General features: G+C 42.3%; 1 protein-coding gene across 1 annotated transcript; it reads left to right on the plus strand.

The window, feature by feature from the left end:
* Positions 1-501: 501 nt before the first annotated feature.
* On the plus strand, positions 502-4,100 carry DKK1 (dickkopf WNT signaling pathway inhibitor 1). Its single transcript, XM_047703576.1, has 4 exons — positions 502-935; positions 1,181-1,343; positions 2,476-2,619; positions 2,741-4,100. Exons 1-4 carry the CDS (start codon positions 690-692, stop codon positions 2,992-2,994), a joined length of 807 nt encoding a protein of 268 aa, XP_047559532.1. The 5' UTR covers positions 502-689; the 3' UTR covers positions 2,995-4,100.
* Positions 4,101-19,910: the final 15,810 nt, after the last annotated feature.

The following is a 19,910-nucleotide window of genomic DNA, read 5'->3' on the forward strand; positions in this document are numbered from 1 at the left end:
CCTCACTCTAAATCTGCAAACCGTGGGTCTGAAAGGTTAATCAGTAACTTGCACTCGCCACCTGGCCCTCTAGCTGGGACATCTCCAAAGAGCCTTTGAGTTACCAGTTGGGCTGAATTTCACCCCAAAAACTCTTTACGGTGCACAATAACTGAGCACGTAGTGGCGTAAGAGAGACAGAAGAAAAGTGGTTTTGCAGAACATTACAACCCTGCTCTGAAAAGTACTTCCGAGCCCGGGAGCGCAACCCCCGATGCAGGGGGCGGGCGCGGGTGTCCGGGTTCCTCCCTCCGCGAGCCTCTGTAGACGCCGTCCGCGCTCGCGCTCCGCGACACTCGCGCCCCGAAGGGAGCTTCGCCAGGGGACCGGCCGCGCCAGGAAGGGCGGGTGGGGAGGGCCAAGCCCCCCCCACCCCTCGTGTACACACACACCCTCCAGCCCCTCCCAGCGCTTTGAAATCCCATCCCCGCTTTGTTGTCTCCCCCGAGGGGCCGGGATGCTCGGAGCCCGTGGTATAAAGGCAGCCGCCACGGCGGTGGCGGCGCAGAGCTGCGCCTGCGATCGAGACTCGGGGACCGCGGGAGGCGCTCGGAGCCCGGACTGCAGCCGTGCCGGCGCGGCTTCCAGGGACCCCTTTGCACAGGGACATTCCAGCCTTCTCTCGGGGCCTTCCCGGGACAGCTTCTGCGATGACGGCCCTGGGCGCAGTGGGAGCCGCCAGGGTCTTGGCCGCGCTGGTAGCGGCCGCCCTCTGCGGTCACCTCCAGCTCCGAGTGAGCGCCACCTTGAACTCGGTTCTTGTCAATTCCAACGCCATCAAGAACCTGCCCCCGGCGCTGGGCGGCGCTGCGGGACACCCGGGCTCCGCAGTCAGCGCGGCCCCAGGGATCCCATACGAGGGCGGCAACAAGTACCAGACCATTGACAACTACCAGGTGAGCAGGGGCTCGGGGAGCCGGGGACGCTGTGACCTCTAAGGGGGTCTCAGGTGGGGAGGAGCACGGAGAACTTATTAACTGTGTGCAGTTCGGGACTCATTCGGGAAGTGTGCGTCCGGGTGCCTTGCGCACAACAGCTTCAGAGAGGTGCGCGCAGAGGGCCAGAGATGAGCGTCCGCGTGCGGGAGCCTGGGGACCAGGAGGCGCAGGTGCCTCACCCTCTGCCCGGCTCCTCCCCTCAGCCCTACCCGTGCGCGGAGGACGAGGAGTGCAGCACGGAGGAGTACTGCGCCAGCCCCACCCGCGGAGGGGGCGCGGGCGCGCAAATCTGCCTCGCCTGCAGGAAACGCCGAAAACGCTGCATGCGCCACGCTATGTGCTGCCCTGGGAATTACTGCAAAAACGGTGAGTCCTGTCGCTCCCTAACCCCAAGCGTCCCGCATTTGGCCTTCTGCGGACGGGAGGAAACCGCTCCCAGCTTTGGGAACCCTGTGGCGCCACCTGCGAACGGGTGCTCAGCCGGCAAGCTTCCCCAGAAACGTTGCGAGTATTTCATCTTGGAGGTCGTGGAGCGCCTTATTTTCCCCCGTGCCCTTGGCCTGCTTAACCGGAGGGCTTGCCGCAGAGTGAACCCTCCCCTGAACCCGTGACATCAATGGAGAAAGATGGGGAGGAAGGTGAAACTGTACAGAGAGCCCAAGGAAACCAGCACTGGTCTTAGCTGCCATCTCTGTTTTTCTTACAGTGTCTCCCATGGCTCTACCATGCTGGCCTCCCTTTCCTGATCCCCGTTAAAACTGGGGTCAGCCAGAAGACAGTGATTTATCTGTCTGTGCTGGCCCCCCTTAAGGGGGATCTTGATACACAGCCTGCCTTCTGAATCCAGCACGCCCCCCCGCCCCCACCTCCTGCTACCTTAAAATAAGTTCTCCACCCCCGACCACAGATCCACTAAAATTTAATGTCTCAAAGAGGTAGGCGCAGGCAGCCAAAGAAGTCTCCAGAAATAAGTTCAAGGGTGGCGACCCTCTTTAAGACCCAGTAATACTCGGGGCAGAACTAACTCAGTCTCTGTAATATAGAAATTATACAGTGAAGTAACTGGTGGGTGAGATTGTAATCTTCCAGCCAGCTGGTGTTGCCTTTGCTTAACTTGGTCTGCCAGTACCCATATAGCACCGAGGGCAGAGAAGTTATTTTTAAGAACAATTTTTTAAGTGACTAGTTTTATTTCTTCCCCCAAGGGTGGTATTAACATGGGCAGAAGTCTCACTGCCACTGCCACAGTTGGTAGGAAAGTATTTTAAGTAGCTATATTGGGGATGTTGCCTGTGACTGCACAGTGTACGCATTGATGCTTCTGTCCGTCTGGGGAGTTTTGCATTAACACTAGGGTGGCAGTTTGGCTTGTGTTTAAAATAATGTCACCACAATGAGGCATCTCAAGGTGGTGCAGGCATAGCAGACTGTCACGGTCAAGGCTGTTGGTGGTTAACGGCAGGCTGTAATGTGTTCCTGCTATCTCCCGCTTCCGTAGGAATATGTATGCCTTCTGATCCCAATCATTTCCATCGAGGGGAAATCGAAGAAACCATTCTCGAAAGTGCTGGTAACGATCACAGCACCGTGGATGGGTATTCCCGAAGAACGACGCTTTCTTCAAAACTGTATCATACCAAAGGTAAAGGACCTTACCATGCATTCTTGGTTAGCACATCGGGAGTGTCTTTGGGATTTTCTTCACGAAATAATGCAGCCTGGGCAGTAACCGTGTACTCTTCCTGCTGTCTCCTCCTTTCCAGGACAAGAAGGTTCGGTCTGTCTCCGCTCTTCGGACTGTGCCACAGGGCTGTGTTGTGCTAGACACTTCTGGTCCAAGATCTGTAAACCGGTCCTAAAAGAAGGGCAAGTGTGCACCAAGCACAGGAGAAAAGGCTCCCACGGGCTAGAGATATTCCAGCGTTGTTACTGTGGAGAGGGTCTGTCTTGCCGGATACAGAAAGATCACCACCAAGCCAGTAACTCTTCCAGACTCCACACCTGTCAGAGACACTAAGCCAGCCATCCAAACACTGTGGACTCCTTTTCTATAATAGATGCTATGAAACTTTGTGTGACTTTTGTCAGCTCAATCCTAAAGGATATACAAATTCTGTGGTTCTGATTAAGCATTCCAATAATACCTTCTGAAAATCTGGAGTGTAAGAGCTTTGTTTCTTTATGGAACAACCCTGTCCTTGATTGCAGTAAATTACTGTGTTGTAAATTCTCAGTGTGGCACTTACCTGTAAATGCAACAAAACTTAATTATTTTTCTAAAGGTGCTGCATTGTCTATTTTTCTTGTTATGTAAATTTTTGTACACATTGATTATTATCTTGACTCTAATATTCTATATTGAATTGAAATAAATAATTTCAGCTTATACTTCCTAAATGCTTACACCCTTTTCCCTTTAATTCTAGACTCTAGACCACAAGGAGCTTATGGAATGACAAATGATAGGTATCTAAACTTGATCATGGAAATACTAGCTTCTTTTCTGAAATGTTCTATCTCAGTACTTAGATTATATTTAATCTCTAGGCTGTGATAGCCCTTGAAATAAAATTTAACATTTAATACCACAAAATGTTACAAGTATAGATAAATTTTGGCATTGTGCTCTTAGAGGGGTGTGTGTTTGTGTGTGTATGTATTCTAAAGGGACAGAAAGGTGACCGTTTCAAGAAAATCAGAGGAAGATACTGTCTAAATGTAAGCCAGTGTAGGTCAATTCTAGAGTAATTTTAAAGAAATATGTTCTCCACTGACAAACTCACATAATCAAAGTGCAATCATGAGATTGAATCTTACATTACTACTTTCAAAAGCAGCTTCAAATAAATTAATACCTACCCAAATGGCTAATAACTCTTGAACAATAAAAGAAATTTCCCACAAAATACCAGAGCAAATTACTGGATGGTTAGCACAAAGGGTGTGTGTGTGTGTGTGTGTGTGTGTGTGTGTGTGTGTGTATGTGTGTATAAATACAGTTGAGAAACACATGCAGATTTTGTACCAAATTACTCAGTTTGAAGGATCAACTACTATTTCATGCCAAGAAGACTTGTGTTCTAATTACTTTGATTTTAAGATAAATAAAAATTGCAAATCCTCTCTCATACCTTTATTTCCTTCCCTTACTAAGTAAGGTGAGTATTTCCCTTTTCATTTTTCTTAAACCTGTTGATTAGAAGTAGGGTAGAGATAAATTGCTAAAAAAACAAAAAAAACAAAAAACAAACAAAACCCAGAAATGAGACCTAAAGTGGCTTTGTATTTTCATTGGCCAGTTTCGGCATTGGTAAATATGAGACCAGGGAAGGGGGACGCATGCAGTCCCAACTTCCACTTTCTCCCTAATATTTTCAAAGTCTGTATTGGAATCACAAAATACTGGGTTTAAAGCACTCCAAAGGACAAGGACTGATCAACTGTCCACAGGGTTTCCTTCAATAACACAGATGTCCGAGAGCGTTTGCTGTTTTTGTCTTCCAGGAAGTGGTTCAATTTCAAGGGGCTCAGCCAAGGAGACACAAGGTTTGGTTGGTTCTTCCCTGACAAGGCATCTGGCAGGATGTCGCTTGAATGTCGCTTGTTCTCTTGCCTTTTGTCTGCAAGTTTCAGCCTCCTCACCCTGGAGAAACTCTCTTTTTCTACATGTGTGTGTTTGCTGACTTGCCAAATCGAAGGCCTGCCATCTCCAATAAAGCACAATAGAGTAAGGGAACAGGAAACCCTTTCTTTCAGAAGAAAGAAGGGTGTCTGTTTTAAGAGGGAAAAGGAGCAATCATTTGAATGACCTTGGTGAGGAGATCCCTTCCTCTCTCTCGGAGCCAACTGCAGTCAGAGACCCTCCGTCTCTGCCCACCTCAGCAATGTTCCTTCCCTGCTGCTCCCCATCTTGTGATGGGGGTGGGAGAAGGAGAAACCAACCAAGCAGGGACACTTCTTCCTATCCAGGGAGGAGTTAGGAAGGGATTTCCATCAAAAAGAAATTCTGCACATTTATAAATGTGCAAAGAGTATCAAGAAAACTGTAGATACTTCATTACCTAGTAAGGCGGATACAATACAAATTCAAAAGAGGATCATTCGAGGAATCTTGTACCTTTTTGATGGTGGTGCTTAAGTGTCTTCATGATTTCACCTTCAAACAATCTGAATGGAAAATACATGAACTTGGAATGCATTCACAGGCTATTTTATCAAAGGGAAACATACTCTACACGTGTCTCTGCATCTTGCTCTTTTTGTGTCTTCCACACCATTCTACATGTACATGGAGAGGTGCCTCGTTCCCTTAATGATTGCATTAAGTGTGTAGGACTTTGGGATGGCTATCCCATAATTTATTTGGAGTCATCCTGGAGACATTTTAATTGTTTCCAGTGTTTTTACTTGAACACATATTACGCCACAAGCAAGGAATTTTGTGTACTTGTGCTGGTATAGTTGGAAGGATAAATAATAACTAATTTGGGGGGCGCCTGGGTGGCTCAGTTGGTTCAGTGTCTGTCTTCGGCTCACGTCATGATCTCAGGGTCCTGGAATTGAGTCCCACCTCAGGCTCCCTGCTCAGTGCGGAGCCTGCTTCTCCCTCTCCTCCCCGCTTGTACTCTCTCTCTCTCAAATGAATAAAATCTTTTTAAAAAGTAATGACTAATTTTTGAAGTGAAATCTGAAATAAAGCATGCTTTTGTAGCTACTCACAAAGGGTGGTTTGGGCAAAATGTCAGGAGGTCTGCTTATCGCTGATCTAGTCATGATTAAACTCTGACTAAGTTGTATCAAAGGAGGAAGAGGGAAATACAGGCTTATCCTAACAATTTCACAGTAATCTCTGGCATTCAGTGAAAGGTAGACTTGCTCTAATTCCTTTGAATTTAAAATAATTATTAAATAAAATCCCAAGCAAGTCTTTTCCGCATCCTTTTTCTTTTCTTGTTTTACTATAAAAGTTTAATTTTCACATTTTGTTTAACCTGAACTTTATTGGTAGGAGTGAGAATGGGGATGTATTGTTTAATAGAAAAACCACAAATATGCAGCCTCAATAGGATTATTCATAATTCAGGTCAAACTCCTTTATGGATTTTCCCATGGTCAATCAAATCATACTAATTAAATCATGAGATTAGTAATGTAATTATGCAATGACAAATTTTATTAGTTTCAGTATTTTAAGGTTTATTTATATATTTATTTAAGTAATTTCTGCATCCAACAAGGAGCTCAAACTCACAACCCTGAGATCAAAAGTCACGTGTTCCACCGGCTGAGCCAGCCAGAGGCCCCAAGTTTCAGTATTTCTAATTGCATCATCCAATTAGCTGTTAGGGCCACTTATGAAAACTTTGGGTGAAATCATTAACTTTTCCTTCATTTTTAAACTAGCTATATTATCTAACTTTATCATGCTATCAACTTTTTTTAAATAGTTTTTTTTTTTCAACATTTATTTGAGAGAGAGTGAGCACAGCAGGCAGAGTGGCTGGCAGAGGGAGAAGGAGAAGCAGACTCCCTGCTGAGCAGGGAGACCCATGTGGGGTTCGATCCCAGGACCCCAGGATCATGACCAGAGCCAAAGACAGATGCTTACCCAACTAAGCCACCCAGGTGCCCCTTAAAATAGTTTTGAAGAGAAATGGACAGTGTTACCATTTGGCTTATAAAAGGTGTTCCCCTGAATTCTGGATTACAATTTTTATTACTTTGAAAATACTAATCTGAGTATAGTACCAACATATAAAATAAATGTATTATTTATCTCTACACTGCAGAAAGTGTATATAATTTAAGCATTTCCTGACTGTGCAAATGTTTGTACACATGGGCCTTTATGTTTGTCCTAACGACAACTGCTTAGAAGTAGTCAATTATATCAAAAATATGAGATGACAATACAGGTAATAATAGAGAATTTTATCTCGAAAAACATGCATCAGGTCTGCATTGCTTGGTGGGCACTATGCTGACATTTTAAAATATATACACAGCACTCTCTCTAGCCTCCAGGAGCTAACAGTTTAGCAAGGGAGAGAACAAACTATTCGGGCTGAGAAGTGGTTCAGGACTGAGAAGTGGTTCAGGACAGTGGTTAGAAAAACAGTCTCTGGAGTCAAATGAAGTTGGATAGAATCAGGGATTCCTTGGTTTCCAGCTGTATGGTATTGGACAAAGAAGATCTATTGCTTCCTTGATGATACAGAGAGAATTCCAACTTCAGAGTGTAGGTGTGAGGATAATGCATGCATTTTAAGAATATTTAACATTTTTGTCTAGCTCATGGTAAGCACTCTAATTTTAAGTCTCTACTATGAGACAATAAAACCTATATATTATAGGGGCACCTGGGTTAGTATTTAGCATCTGCCTTTGGCTCAGGTCATGATCCCAGGGTCCTGCTATCGAATCTAGCACTGGGCTCCCTGCTCAGTGGGAAGCCTGCTTCTCCCTCTCCCACTCCCCCTGCTGTCTCTGTGTCAAATAAATAAATAAAATCTTTTAAAAATATATATATTTTATTATAGGATACTGTATTATCTATATTATATATAGTAATAACTGAAATTTATATACTAGATATATTCATATCTGAAATAGATTTAAAAGTAATTAAGTTAGCCTGTGGGTACTCATAAAAAGCTTCAGGAACACAGTGGTATATCAACCATCTTCTTAAGGTCTTTTTATTTCAAAGAAGAGAAACCATTTAAACCAGGGAAGGTAAAAAAGAGACATGGGTTGGAATGACACAGCTCATTAAAAAAAAAAAAGTTCAGTATGGAAACCGTTCTGCAGACTGGTTTCATTAGCTTGCTGATGATTTCTACTGTAATTTGCCCATGCCTATGGCTGGTCATGGTGACATAACTTCCATCCCCACTCTAAATGACCTTTCAGCTCATGTCAGCACAGCAAAAGGCTTGGTCTCTCAGAGACTCTGAGACAGATCCCTGTACTAGGTTCTGACTGTCTTAGCTTTAATTAGGGGTCCTCCTCTGGTCCAGCTGGCTAACTCAGCTACCCTGATTTTTTTTTTAAGATTTTATTTATTTATTTATAGTGTGAATGATGTGGGATTCAATCCAAGGGCCCCAAGGTCATGACCTGAGCCGAAGGCAGACACTTCCCTGACTGAGCCACCCAGGCACCCCTTGCTACGGTAATGTTAAAACTTACACTGCCAACTACATGCAGTCCACCTTGGATAGATACACTGGGAATTCAGCAAGGAGGAGTCTGTAGGATCAGGTGCCACATGCCACGTCTACCACATGTCAGTCCTGAAGGATGAAAAGGAGTTCACAAAGTAGAAAAAGAGACACTGGAGACAGAAGAAGTCATGTGAGCCAAATTGTGAAGCTATGAAAATAAAAATGTGACCATATTAAGGGCCAATAATTCACCACAGTTAAGAGTGTTGATATTGGGGCGCCTGGGTGGCTCAGTGGGTTAAGCCGCTGCCTTCGGCTCAGGTCATGATCTCGGAGTCCTGGGATCGAGTCCCGCATCGGGCTCTCTGCTCAGCAGGGAGCCTGCTTCCTCCTGTCTCTCTGCCTGCCTCTCTGTCAAATAAATAAATAAAATCTTTAAAAAAAAAAAAAGAGTGTTGATATTGAAGAAAGCTTTTCTGATCCTGTATTTTGTTATCCTAGAAAAATAAAAATAAAAACTCTCCATTTTCAACAATAGTTGCCAAATTAGGTGGCGATGAGAGTTGCAGACAAGATGCTTGAGACACAATTTGTCTCAAAAGATTACTAGTCTGTCCACAACAGAGAGGGCTTTTTTGTTGTTGTTGTTGTTTTATTTTGTTTGTTTTTGGGTTTGGAGGGGTTGCCAAAAAAAGTTATAAAATAAGGAGAACATGACTTTATTTCCAGCCAGACTTGGTCGTATTTGGTGGAGCTGGAGTTCAAGAAAGTCTGCCTCATACAATTCTCTTTTTAACTTAAGTACTTAATACACAGTTTTCACAAATGGATTTTTTTTTTTGCCCACGAGTTTTAATTAAAATAACGTGACACAGTCTCTCGATATTAGTGGATGTAAAATTACATTGGAAGGTCAGTAGCAAGCAACCACCTCAATTGTAAACTATTAAACAAATTCCGTAGTAAGAAGTAAAATCAGCTGAAGAGATGGCTGGCCACAATCAGGCCGTAATATATTTCACAATATTGTGCACTAACATTATCCTCATGAGCAGAAATTACTTTTAGAAAGACTTGTTTAAATATTTCATAAGCCATGACTCTCAGGTTTAAATTAAATGCAGGCAATGATACTTAGTTTTGACTACACCAAAAAAAAAAAAAAAAAGGCTTTTACACAACAAAGGAAACTGATGAAACTAAAAGGCGACATACTGAATGGGAGAAGATGTTTGCAAATGTCATATCCAATAAGAGACTAGTATCCAAAATATACAAAGAAGTTACACAAATCACATGAAAAAAAATCCACACAAATAATCTAATTAAAAATGGATAGAGGACCTGAATAGATATTTTTCCCCAAAGACGACATCCAGATGCCCAACAGACACATGGAAAGCTGCTCAGCATCACTCATCATTGGGGAAACACAAATAAAACCACAATTAAGATGCCACCTCACACCTGTCAGAATGGCTAGTATCAAAAAGACAATAAATAGTGTTGGTAAGAATGTGGAAAAATGGGAGTCCCCATGCACTGTTGGTGGGAATGCAAGCTGGTGCAGCCACTAGAAAAGTGTGGAGGTTCCTCAAAAAGTTCAAAATAGAATAGCATCCAATCCCGTAATTCAACTGCTGAGTATTTGCCCCAAGAAAATGAGAACACTAATTTGAAGATCATGCACCCCTCTCCGTACTGCAGCTTTATTTATGATAGGCAAATATGGAAGCAAGTCAAGTGGCAATCAAGACAGGAATGGACAAAGTAGCAGAGTATATGCACAATAGAAGATTACTGAGCCATCAAAAAGAATGAAATCTTGCCATTTGCAGCAACAGGGATGAACTTCAAGAGTAGGATGCTAAATAAAATGAGTCAGACTGAGAAAGACAAAATACCACATGATTTCACTTACGTGTGGAATCTAAAAAACAAAACAAACAAACAAAAACCAGACTCTTAAATACAGAGAACAAATTGATGGTTGCCAGAGGGGAAGTAGGGATGGTGGGGAGATGGATGAAATAGGTGATGTAGATACAGAGGGACAAACTTCTGGCTACAAAATAAGTCAGTCATGGAGATGAAAGTATAGCACAGGGAATATAGTAAAACTGTAATTATGATGTATGGCAACTACATTTATCATGGTGAGCACTAAGTAATAGTAATAGAATAAACATCATACACCTAAAACTAATAGACCACTGTGTCAACTATAGTCCCATAATAAATATATTTTTTTAAAAAGTCAGCACTGTTGCAGAAAAGGGGGCACTCACACACAGCTAGCTGGAATTACGTTCCTGAAAGGAAATTGGCAGATGTTTTAAAAATATGAAAACTGATGTATCAACTTATAGAAATTTCCTTTAAGAACAGAATCATGGACACATACAAAAATCTGTCCACAGTGACATTGGCGAAACTTACAAATGAACTCAGTATCATGTAAGAGAATGGTTTAGGTGATTTATAATCGGTCCTTAACATATTCTACAGTCATTAACATTACCTGAAGAAATAATCCTAATTCTCCCACGTTAGAACATTGGAGGGGGGAAAAAGCATATTTCAGAACATACACTGTATGATATGAATTACTTGTGATACCACCAAAGAGCTAAGTGTAGAGGACCATTTCTGGGAGTCAGGATTATGAGAACTATTTAATCTCTTTTTATTATTTCCCATTCTTCTACACAATCAGGTGAGGATTCCCATGAGTAGTAATACTAAAGGTAGGACAGACACTTGGGTTTTCCTTGTGAACTGTTCTACACATTAAGCAGAGAGGTTGGCAGAACTCATTCAGATTAGAAAAGTTACCCATAGGGTGAAGTTGAGGTCTCCATTTCCCAAAAACTACAGAAAAGAAAAATATACTCTTCCTTTGCTAACTAAATTCTTTTCCATTCAAGGAATACTGACCGGGAGAACCCAATCTGGTACAGGGGAGATCCACAACAAGTATTTGTTCAAGGAAGGAACAGATGAAGGAAAAACAGGATTATCTGTGCAAATTTCCATAAAATTACCACAAAACATACTTAAGAAGTACTTTAAAATATTCAGAAGAAGGAATAGGGAGTAGTCAAAATAAAACATAACTACACAGTATAGCTGGTCCACTTTCCCCCCTTATTCTGTATCGTGATGAAATGTTGGATACAGTACATCAATTATATGCAAATGGCCACGGCAGGACACGGTCTTTGGACATCATTGTTGCCGAGAATAAGCTCACCTTCCTCATAGTGACAATACAGTTGACACTCCCAGATAGCGTGGCTTCTATTCTCACAGGAAGGGGGACTGAACTGTCTAGCTCATTTAAACAGAAAGCTAGAGACAAGGAAGACAATGAGCATTCTTTACGCAGGGAGCTGGGGACATTTTCCAATTTGATCACCATCATCCCTTTTTTTTAATATTTAATTTTTAAAATTTCTTTTCAGTGCATAAACAGTGAATCCTGGTATACTGAAAAGAAACGAAAAAAATAACCATCTTCCCTTCTTGATCGAGGAGCTGAAGGAGCAGCTACCTCCTGACATGCAGGTGGCTCTTGAAGAAAATATGAAAACAGAAAGCTACAACTTCCGCTTTTCTAAGACCGAGTTCCCTTTTTGGCAAAATTCAGAAACCGGGCAATTATTTTCTTATATTAAATGCTTCATTTAACAATGTTCTCCTTGCCACTCATACCACCACTTGCCTTAAGGAGCCCTAGGCCTGGTTTCCTGCACCCCTTTTCTTTCCCTTACTCTTTCCATCAGGCTCTTTCTTTTGTTTTGTTTTTAAATTCTAATTATCTAGTCTTTTGCAGCTGCATCCTCCTGCACCTGCCCATTTAGACCCCATGGATGAAGCAGTTAGCTATTTGCCAAACCAGCTTCCCCTTTCCCCTTCCTTCTAGGCACACTCCCAGACTCTCTTGCAGTGGGTGCGGTCACATGATGGGTTTTGGCCAAGGGCAGAGGGTGTGTGTGTGTGTGTGTGTGTGTCTGGAGACCCAGCACTGGCTTCTCCCCTACCTGCAGATCTCTGGGAGAATAAGGACAGTCCCACAATTAAGCAACTGACCCTCTCCTGGGCTAAGTTTCTAAATAGTGACATCAGATTCCCCCTACCCCGACCTGTCACTTCAAGGAGCAAGACATAAACTTGCATTGTGATAAGACTTTGTGATTTAGGGTTTTGTTTTACTTAAATGCACACCTCAAGCTTTACTTTTTGCCTTCCTTCCCTTTGTTCTCCTTCCAGATCCTCCCCCTGCGTGTGCTGCATCAGAATCCCACCCTGGGTCGGATACACAGTAAGGGTACAGAATTGTGGGGTGCACATGAGTCCACCTTGTTAGCATTTGTACGAAAATGTTAAAGCATGCCCCACCGGGCTTGACAGGTAGTAGGAATTCAGGAATGATTCCACTTTCCTTTTAGTGATTGGAATCTTGGCAAATAAAACCGTCTCCCTTCCGAGCAATGCACCTGGCAAGAAGAACAAGGATGGCAACGGTTTTCAGAGCATAGATCAGGTACCTGGGACTATTTAAATGAGATGTATCTATTTCTTCATTCCATTCTCCCATCCCCCTCAGGAGGTGCATTTATTGCTCCCAGGTTATGGTTGAGGAAACCAAGGCAAAGCAAGCTCGAGGTGTTTGCCTGAGGTCATGGACCAACCAAGTGACAGAGCCAGACCGGAAACCGGGAAGTCTGCCCTGAAGTCCAGGCTCCTAACTACCCCCAGCAGGGCTGGTTCGTCAACCCTTTAAAGCCTCTGCACCCCTGAGTTACTGAACAGTTACATTAAACACAGGATGAAGATTTATCTGGGGACTTGGGAAAATGCAGCGCCTCAGGTTTCTGAATTGAGAAATGTCCTTTTGTGAAATTCCATTAAAAAATCTATAAAGAACTTATCAAACTCAACACCGAAAGAACCAATAATCCAATCAAGAAATGGGCAGAGGACACAGACATTTCTGCAAAGAAGACATCCAGATGGCCAACAGACACATGAAAAAGTGCTCCCCACACTCAGCATCAGGGAAATCCAAATCAAAACCACAGTGAGACACCACCTCACACCAGTCAGAATGGCTAAAATTAACCAATCAGGAAACAACAGATATTGGCAAGGATGCAGAGAAAGGGAAACCCTCCTACACTGTTGTTGGGGATGCAAGCTGGGTCACTCTGGAAAACAGCATGGAGTTTTCTCAAAAAGTTGAAAATAGAGCTACCCTATGACCCAGCAATCACACTACTGGGTATTTACCCTAAAGATACAAATGTAGTGATCCGAAGGGGCATGTGCACCCGAATGTTTATAGCAGCAATGTCCACAATAGCCAAACTATGGAAAGAAACTGGATGTTCATCAACAGATGAATGGATAAAGAAGAGTGGTATATATATACAATGGAATACTATGCAGCCATCAAAGAAATGAAATCTTGCCATTTGCGAAGATATGGATGGAACTAGAGGGTATTATGCTAAGCAAAATAAGTCAATCACACAAAGACAATTATCATATGATCTTTCTGATATGAGGAATTTGAGAGACAGGGCCGTCAGGGGAAGGAAGGGAAAAAAATGAAACAAGATGGGACCAGGGAGGGAGACAAACCATAACAGACTCTTAATCTCAGGAAACAAACTGAGGGTTTCTGGGGGGTTGGGGGGTAGAGATAGGATAACTGCGTGATGGACATTGGGGAAGGTATGTGTTATGGTGAGTGCTGTGAATTGTGTAAGACTGATGATTCATAGACCTGTACCCCTGAAGCAAATAACATACTATATGTTAATAAATTTTAAAAAATTTAAAAAAACAAATTAAAAAATGTATTTGAGTATAACGTGCTGGTCTTGACCAAAACAGAGATTAGATTAATAAAACTGTGAAAATAAAGCATTTTAAGTGAAAAATAGTATCCTTGGTTTTTTCTTTTTTAAAAAGATTTTATTTATTTATTTGACAGAGAGAGACAGATCACAAGTAGGGAGAGAGGCAGGCAGGGTGGGGGGGGTGGGGAGCAGGCTTCCCGCTGAGCAGGGAGCCCGATACGGGGCTCGATCCCAGGACCCTGAGATCATGACCTGAGCCAAAGGCCAAGGCTTAACCCACTGAGCCACCTAGGCGCCCCGTATCCTCGATTTCTTGAGAAGAGAGTTTAAAGAGCCAATTATCAGGAAAGTTTAAAGTCATGGTGAGATTTGTATGCTATTTCCCTCATACAAGAGGATGCTCTCTGTACTATATACTGTGAACTACAACAAAATCCTTGGATTTAAGGCCAGTTACCAAGTCGCCTGTATACAAGGTATACTGTGAGTCTCAAATGTTTTCGCATTCTGATTACTGTCACTTTAAGTCCAGCCTTCCAAAGCTTAAACCCTGCCTGTGGGTAGAGACAACTACATTAACGATTACCATTTGCTGTTTTGTTAACAAGTGAGGACTGAATTGTTTCAACTCCCAGAAGAAGAAACTAATTCTATCATGGATTCATCCAAAAGAGCCAAAACAGCAGTCACACACACAAGAAAGATACTGAAATTCACGGTTTAAGAGACAGCCTGGAGGTGGGACCTGGGGTCAGGGTTGAATTTGTAACTGGTTTTAGGTCATACAATAGTGCCTGGCTCAAAGTAAGGGCTCACTAAGTGTCACTCTGCTACAACTGGGCAGAGACTCCAAGGTGGAGGAGTTCTCCGTGTGTCCTTGTATGGGAACTCTAGCGGTCAGTCTACTTGTGAATTCAGGATGCTGTAGTCACATTGCAATGGTGATGGGTCTCGTGCCATCAGGAAGGGATTTTCCGTGTTGGTATAGATTTGAGAAGTCATGGTATTGAATTTTAGTGCTGTATATACTCCTGACTACATTTCAAAAGGATACTAATTTTTATTTTTTTTTTAAGATTTTATTTATTTGAGAGAGAGAGAGAGATAATGAGCCAGGGGGAGGGGCAGAGGGAGAAGCAGACTCCCAGCTGAGCAGTGAGTCCTATGTGGGACTTGATCTGAGGACCCTGAGATCATGACCTGAGCTGAAGGCAGACACCCAACCGACTGAGCCTCCCAGGCATGCCCAAGATGCTAATTTTATAGCTTTCTTAGATAAGTAATTCCTACAGTCAACTCACCATCTGAAACACCTCTGCTACTTTAATAATTCAGATGACTGGCCTTTCAAGATGTACTGAATCAAAATCTCCAGGGACTGGGTCTATCCACCTGGATTTTCCCAAGCTCTTCAACTGACTGATTCTGCACATCTAATTTTAGAACCTGCTGCTACACATCCTTTAATCAAAATGCTTTAGTCCCAACAGGATAGCCATACTGCGGGTGTGTAGAAAGAAATCTCACCCTAGTACTTGAGCGTGGGTAAATCTAGAACTCCAGGTGGTTCTTTCAGTGATCCTAGCAGTATACATAACTTCTCAGCATACCACCACAGCAAGGACACAACAAGATGCTTGTGTCAACAACATCCCTACAGCAGACAGGTGGCAGATGGGATGCTCATGGCCCCAAAGCCCACTTTAGGTCAGTGGTGATAAAAAGGGTAACTTTAGGGGCACCTGGGTGTCTCAGTGGGTTGAGCCTTGGGTTCAGCTTGGGTCTTGATCCCAGGGTCCTGGAATGGAGCCCCACATCGGGGTCTTTGCTTGGCAAGGAGCCTGCTTCTCCCTCTCTCTCTCTGCCTGTCTCTCTGCCTACTTCTGCCTACTTGTGAGTTCTCTCTCAGTCAAATAAATAAATAATCTTTTTTTTTTTTAAAGTAACTTTAATTTTTTTTCTGGGTGTTAAACTTTATACATTTGCAGATACTCCTTTGAGAAAACTTATTTTACCAAATTTCATACTCGGATGAGAGAAACTGAAACAGAGACAGAACACTTCACGGGAGTCACCCACCTTCTCTCCTAAGACCTATTTCTGTCTCAACATCTCAGCTTCTCAAGGGATGTCTTCCCAAACTTACTACCACCGAGTCAGGTGGTTCATATGCTCTCTTAAGTTCTTCTTCATAGCTCTTATTCCAGTACTAATAAATGATCTTGGTGTTAATGAAATAGATCTTCCCCAGCCAACTGTGAGCCTCATCAGTACAAAAATCTTGTTCATCTTCCTACGCATAGCACTCAGTTCTGGGTTTATGGTATACTATTTGCTTACTAAGTACTTGCTGAATGAATCAGTCAAGTTCCCTGCTATTTTCCCTTGAAGGAATATGCCATTATTCATAATATACGTGACTATGCCAAAAGGCTCAGTAATTACATGATTTTTTTCTATAACAGGACTATTTAAATGCATTAAATAAGAATTTTATTAATTACCTAATTACAAAGATTAGGTAACAAAATTAACTGATACATAAAATTTAGACAAAAATTACTTCGTGATGGTTATTTAGGTAATTACAGAAATATAAATTCAAATCAAAAACAGGAATAATCACAGAGCATTACAACAGATATTAAAAATAATTTCTTTTATTTAAAATAGTCTCATTCATTTTGCTATTTGTCCTATATAAGGACTAGATGGCTTTAAGACCTTGATGGATGACTTGACTTTTCCAGTTCATAAGGAGAAATTTTGCTTTCAGTTGCAGGTCACATTCATTGATAAAGGAACCACAGAGAACTCTCCGGCCTCCCTTGTTCCACAGGTTGGCCATAAAACAGGTATTTTCTTTATTAGAGACTATCCCTTTCCAGAAGGGAGGTGGAGTATTTTCAACATGTGTACTAAAACTTGGGCTACAGCCCCAACTAGCTCCAGTTCTGTGGATGCCATTAATGAGTGGTTCCCAAATTTTGTCTTCATAGTGGGATCCCCTGAGGAGCTTCAAGAACTACAAATGCCTGTGACCCATCCCCAGGGATTATGACTGGTCAGTCTAGGGTGTTGTATCAGCTTTAAAACCAACTGTCAAAGTTCCAGTGGGAACAAGTTTGGGAGCCACCACTATTAGCTTGTCTACTTCAGGCAGACTTCAGAACTTCAGAACTTCTACTTCAGAACTATTAATGTTCACACCTTAATCTTGAAATGGATTTGTGGAATACCTTGTTGACTCTGAAGCTGGAATTTACATCTGGACTTTCCTGGGCTTGGCTGCAAAGGATTGCAGTGAGGGGGATGCTTAGGGCATTTCTTAAGCTGGGAGTCTTTCATAACCTGTGTATCAAGACCTGAGATGGAGACTAATTCCAATAGAAGTTTTGATAGTAAGAGGACTACCAAACAGGAAACTTGAGAAATGGGAAGAATAATATATAAATATTTTTAATCCATCCCATCTCTCATCCCCCAAAACATAGCTGAATTGAGCAGGACAAATTATAACTCTTAGGTGAAAGACAGGGTTTAAAATCAATTTAACATGATCATGATTTATTAGCTGAAGAGAACCATTATAGAAAGATCTAGTGAAGTACCAGTTAAAGGACTTTGTAATGGAGAAATTTATGGTCTGAGAGGGAATGCGTACACTAAGACGATTATTAATAGTGCTGTATGCTGACTTCACAAAATTTTCTTCCCAGAGCATAGAATTCATAAATTAGTAGTTTCTAAACCACAGAGATCTCAAAAAGACAATAGGGGGGAAAAAATCAATGACATTAAGAGCTGTTGTTTGTTTTTTTTTTAAATAAACAAAATTGGCAAACCTTTAGCTTGACTCACTAAGAAACCAATAAACAGGGGTGCCTGGGTGGCTCAGTGGGTTAAAGCCTCTGCCTTTGGCTCAGATCATGATCCCAGGGTCCTGAGATCAAGCCCCATATTGGGCTCTCTGCTCAGCAGAGACCCTGCTTCCCCCTCTCTCTCTGCCTGCCTCTCTGCCTACTTGAGATCTCTGTCAAATATAAATAAAAATCTTTAAAATTAAAAAAAAAATTTTAAAAGAAACCAAAAAACAGGAGCACTCAAAATAAAAAATGAAAGAGGCAACATTACAACTGATACCACAGAAATACAAAGATTCACAAGAGACTGCTATGGGAAAATGTGTTCAACATCACTCATCACAGAAATGCAATTCAAAACCATAATGAGATACCATCTCACACCTGTCAGAATGGCTATTATCAGAAGACAAGAAACAACAAGTGTTGAGGATGTGGAAAAAAAAGGAACCCTCATGAACAGTTGGTGGGAATGCAAAATGGTGCAGTGACTCTGGGAAACAGTATGGAGGTTCCTCAACAAATTAAAAACAGAATTACCATTTGATCCATCAGTTCCACTAACAGGGATTTATCCAAAGAAGATGAAAACATTGACTCAAAAATATCTATGTACTCCATGGTCATAGCAGATTTATAATAAGCCAAGCTGTGGAAGCAAACTAAGTGTTCGTCCGTGGTTGAGCAGATAAAGAAAATACACTACATACTATGGAGTATTTTTCAGTCATAAAAAAGGATGAAGCCTTGTCATTTGTGGAGATTTGAATGAACCTAGAAGGCATAATGCCAAGTGAAATAAGTCAATGAAGGACAACTACCAGATGATCTCATTTATATCTAGATTCTTAAAAGCAACAAAACAAAAATAAACAAAAAGCACTCACGGATTCCAGGGAACAAATTAGTGGTTCTGGGGGATGGTGTGACTATAGTCAAAACTATACGGTATATTTGAAAGTTCCTAAAACAACTGTTCTTAAAAGTTCTCCTCATGAGAATAAAAACGATATAGGGCAACTATATATGGTCATGGAGGCAGACAAGACCCATGGTGACCATCTCACAATCTATGCAAATAGAGTCATAATGTTGGGCACCTGAAACTAATGTTATGTCCATTACACCACAATTAGAAAAATAAAATGGGCAAGGAGCAGGTGGGAAGGGAAAACTTGAGTCAGCTTAAGGTTTTAGAATTTGCAATTATGGTGGCCACTCACTGATTCTATTAAATGTTTCTTTGGTGAGAACAGGCTGCTTTATTCAACTAGGTTAATCTGGATTAACCTCCTACCCCTAAGTGTTTCTTAAACCAAACGAAAGCAGCTACAGTCTATAGGTGTCCCCTAATAGCAAGGATACCAAATGTTGTTTTAAAACATTTTTTTAAACAAGCCACAAAACTAGAACTCAGGGATTTTCAGCCCACTTTTAAAACAAAGAAGTCCAAACCCACCTTCAGGCCAGAGCCCCAACCGCCAATAAAGAGTCCTTAAACCACACAAGTTCCTAATGCCCAAGTTTTTTGGCTGACGCATAGAGTTCAGAGTAAGATCTGTATGTTGACATCTTGTCCTGGTGACAAGGTACCAAGCTCAGGATGAGCCAGAGAGAATGAGAAACAAGTTGACACTTTCATTCCAGCTCAGTCCGATGCAAAAGGAAAAGAGCTAGGACTTAACCCCGCTCAGAGTCTAATGTTACCACCGATTATTGCAAAACAGCCTGTTTGGAAAAACTGCCCACAGACTGAAGTCGCTTCCTAACAGCTAACAGAGTGCCCTGCTCACTTTCCACTCCTCAAAACCAAACCCCAGCCACTCTGTTAAAGAGCGGAGTTCATGGGGCCCGACCCAAGTTCACAGACGGGGAGAACAGCCGTGTGGCTAATGACTTACCGGAGTTCCCGCAGGAAGGTGGAGGGACATCTAGGAGACCAGAGACTGGTTCTCCGGATTCTGGGTCTGAGACCACCAGAGGAGAAGAGGAGGGAGAGGCGTCAAAAAGCCTGGGCTACTAGGCCTGACCTCAACC

This window comes from Lutra lutra, chromosome 14 (genome assembly GCF_902655055.1).
Source record: "Lutra lutra chromosome 14, mLutLut1.2, whole genome shotgun sequence".
Classification (NCBI taxonomy): domain Eukaryota; kingdom Metazoa; phylum Chordata; class Mammalia; order Carnivora; family Mustelidae; genus Lutra; species Lutra lutra.

Bases quoted from the DNA above. Each gene is read 5' to 3' on its own strand.
- DKK1 (XM_047703576.1), top strand. From the start codon at position 690: ATGACGGCCCTGGGCGCAGTGGGAGCCGCCAGGGTCTTGGCCGCGCTG. The intron at 1,344-2,475 runs GTGAGTCCTGTC...CCGCTTCCGTAG, and splicing joins TGGGAATTACTGCAAAAACG to GAATATGTATGCCTTCTGAT. The intron at 2,620-2,740 runs GTAAAGGACCTT...CCTCCTTTCCAG, and splicing joins AAAACTGTATCATACCAAAG to GACAAGAAGGTTCGGTCTGT.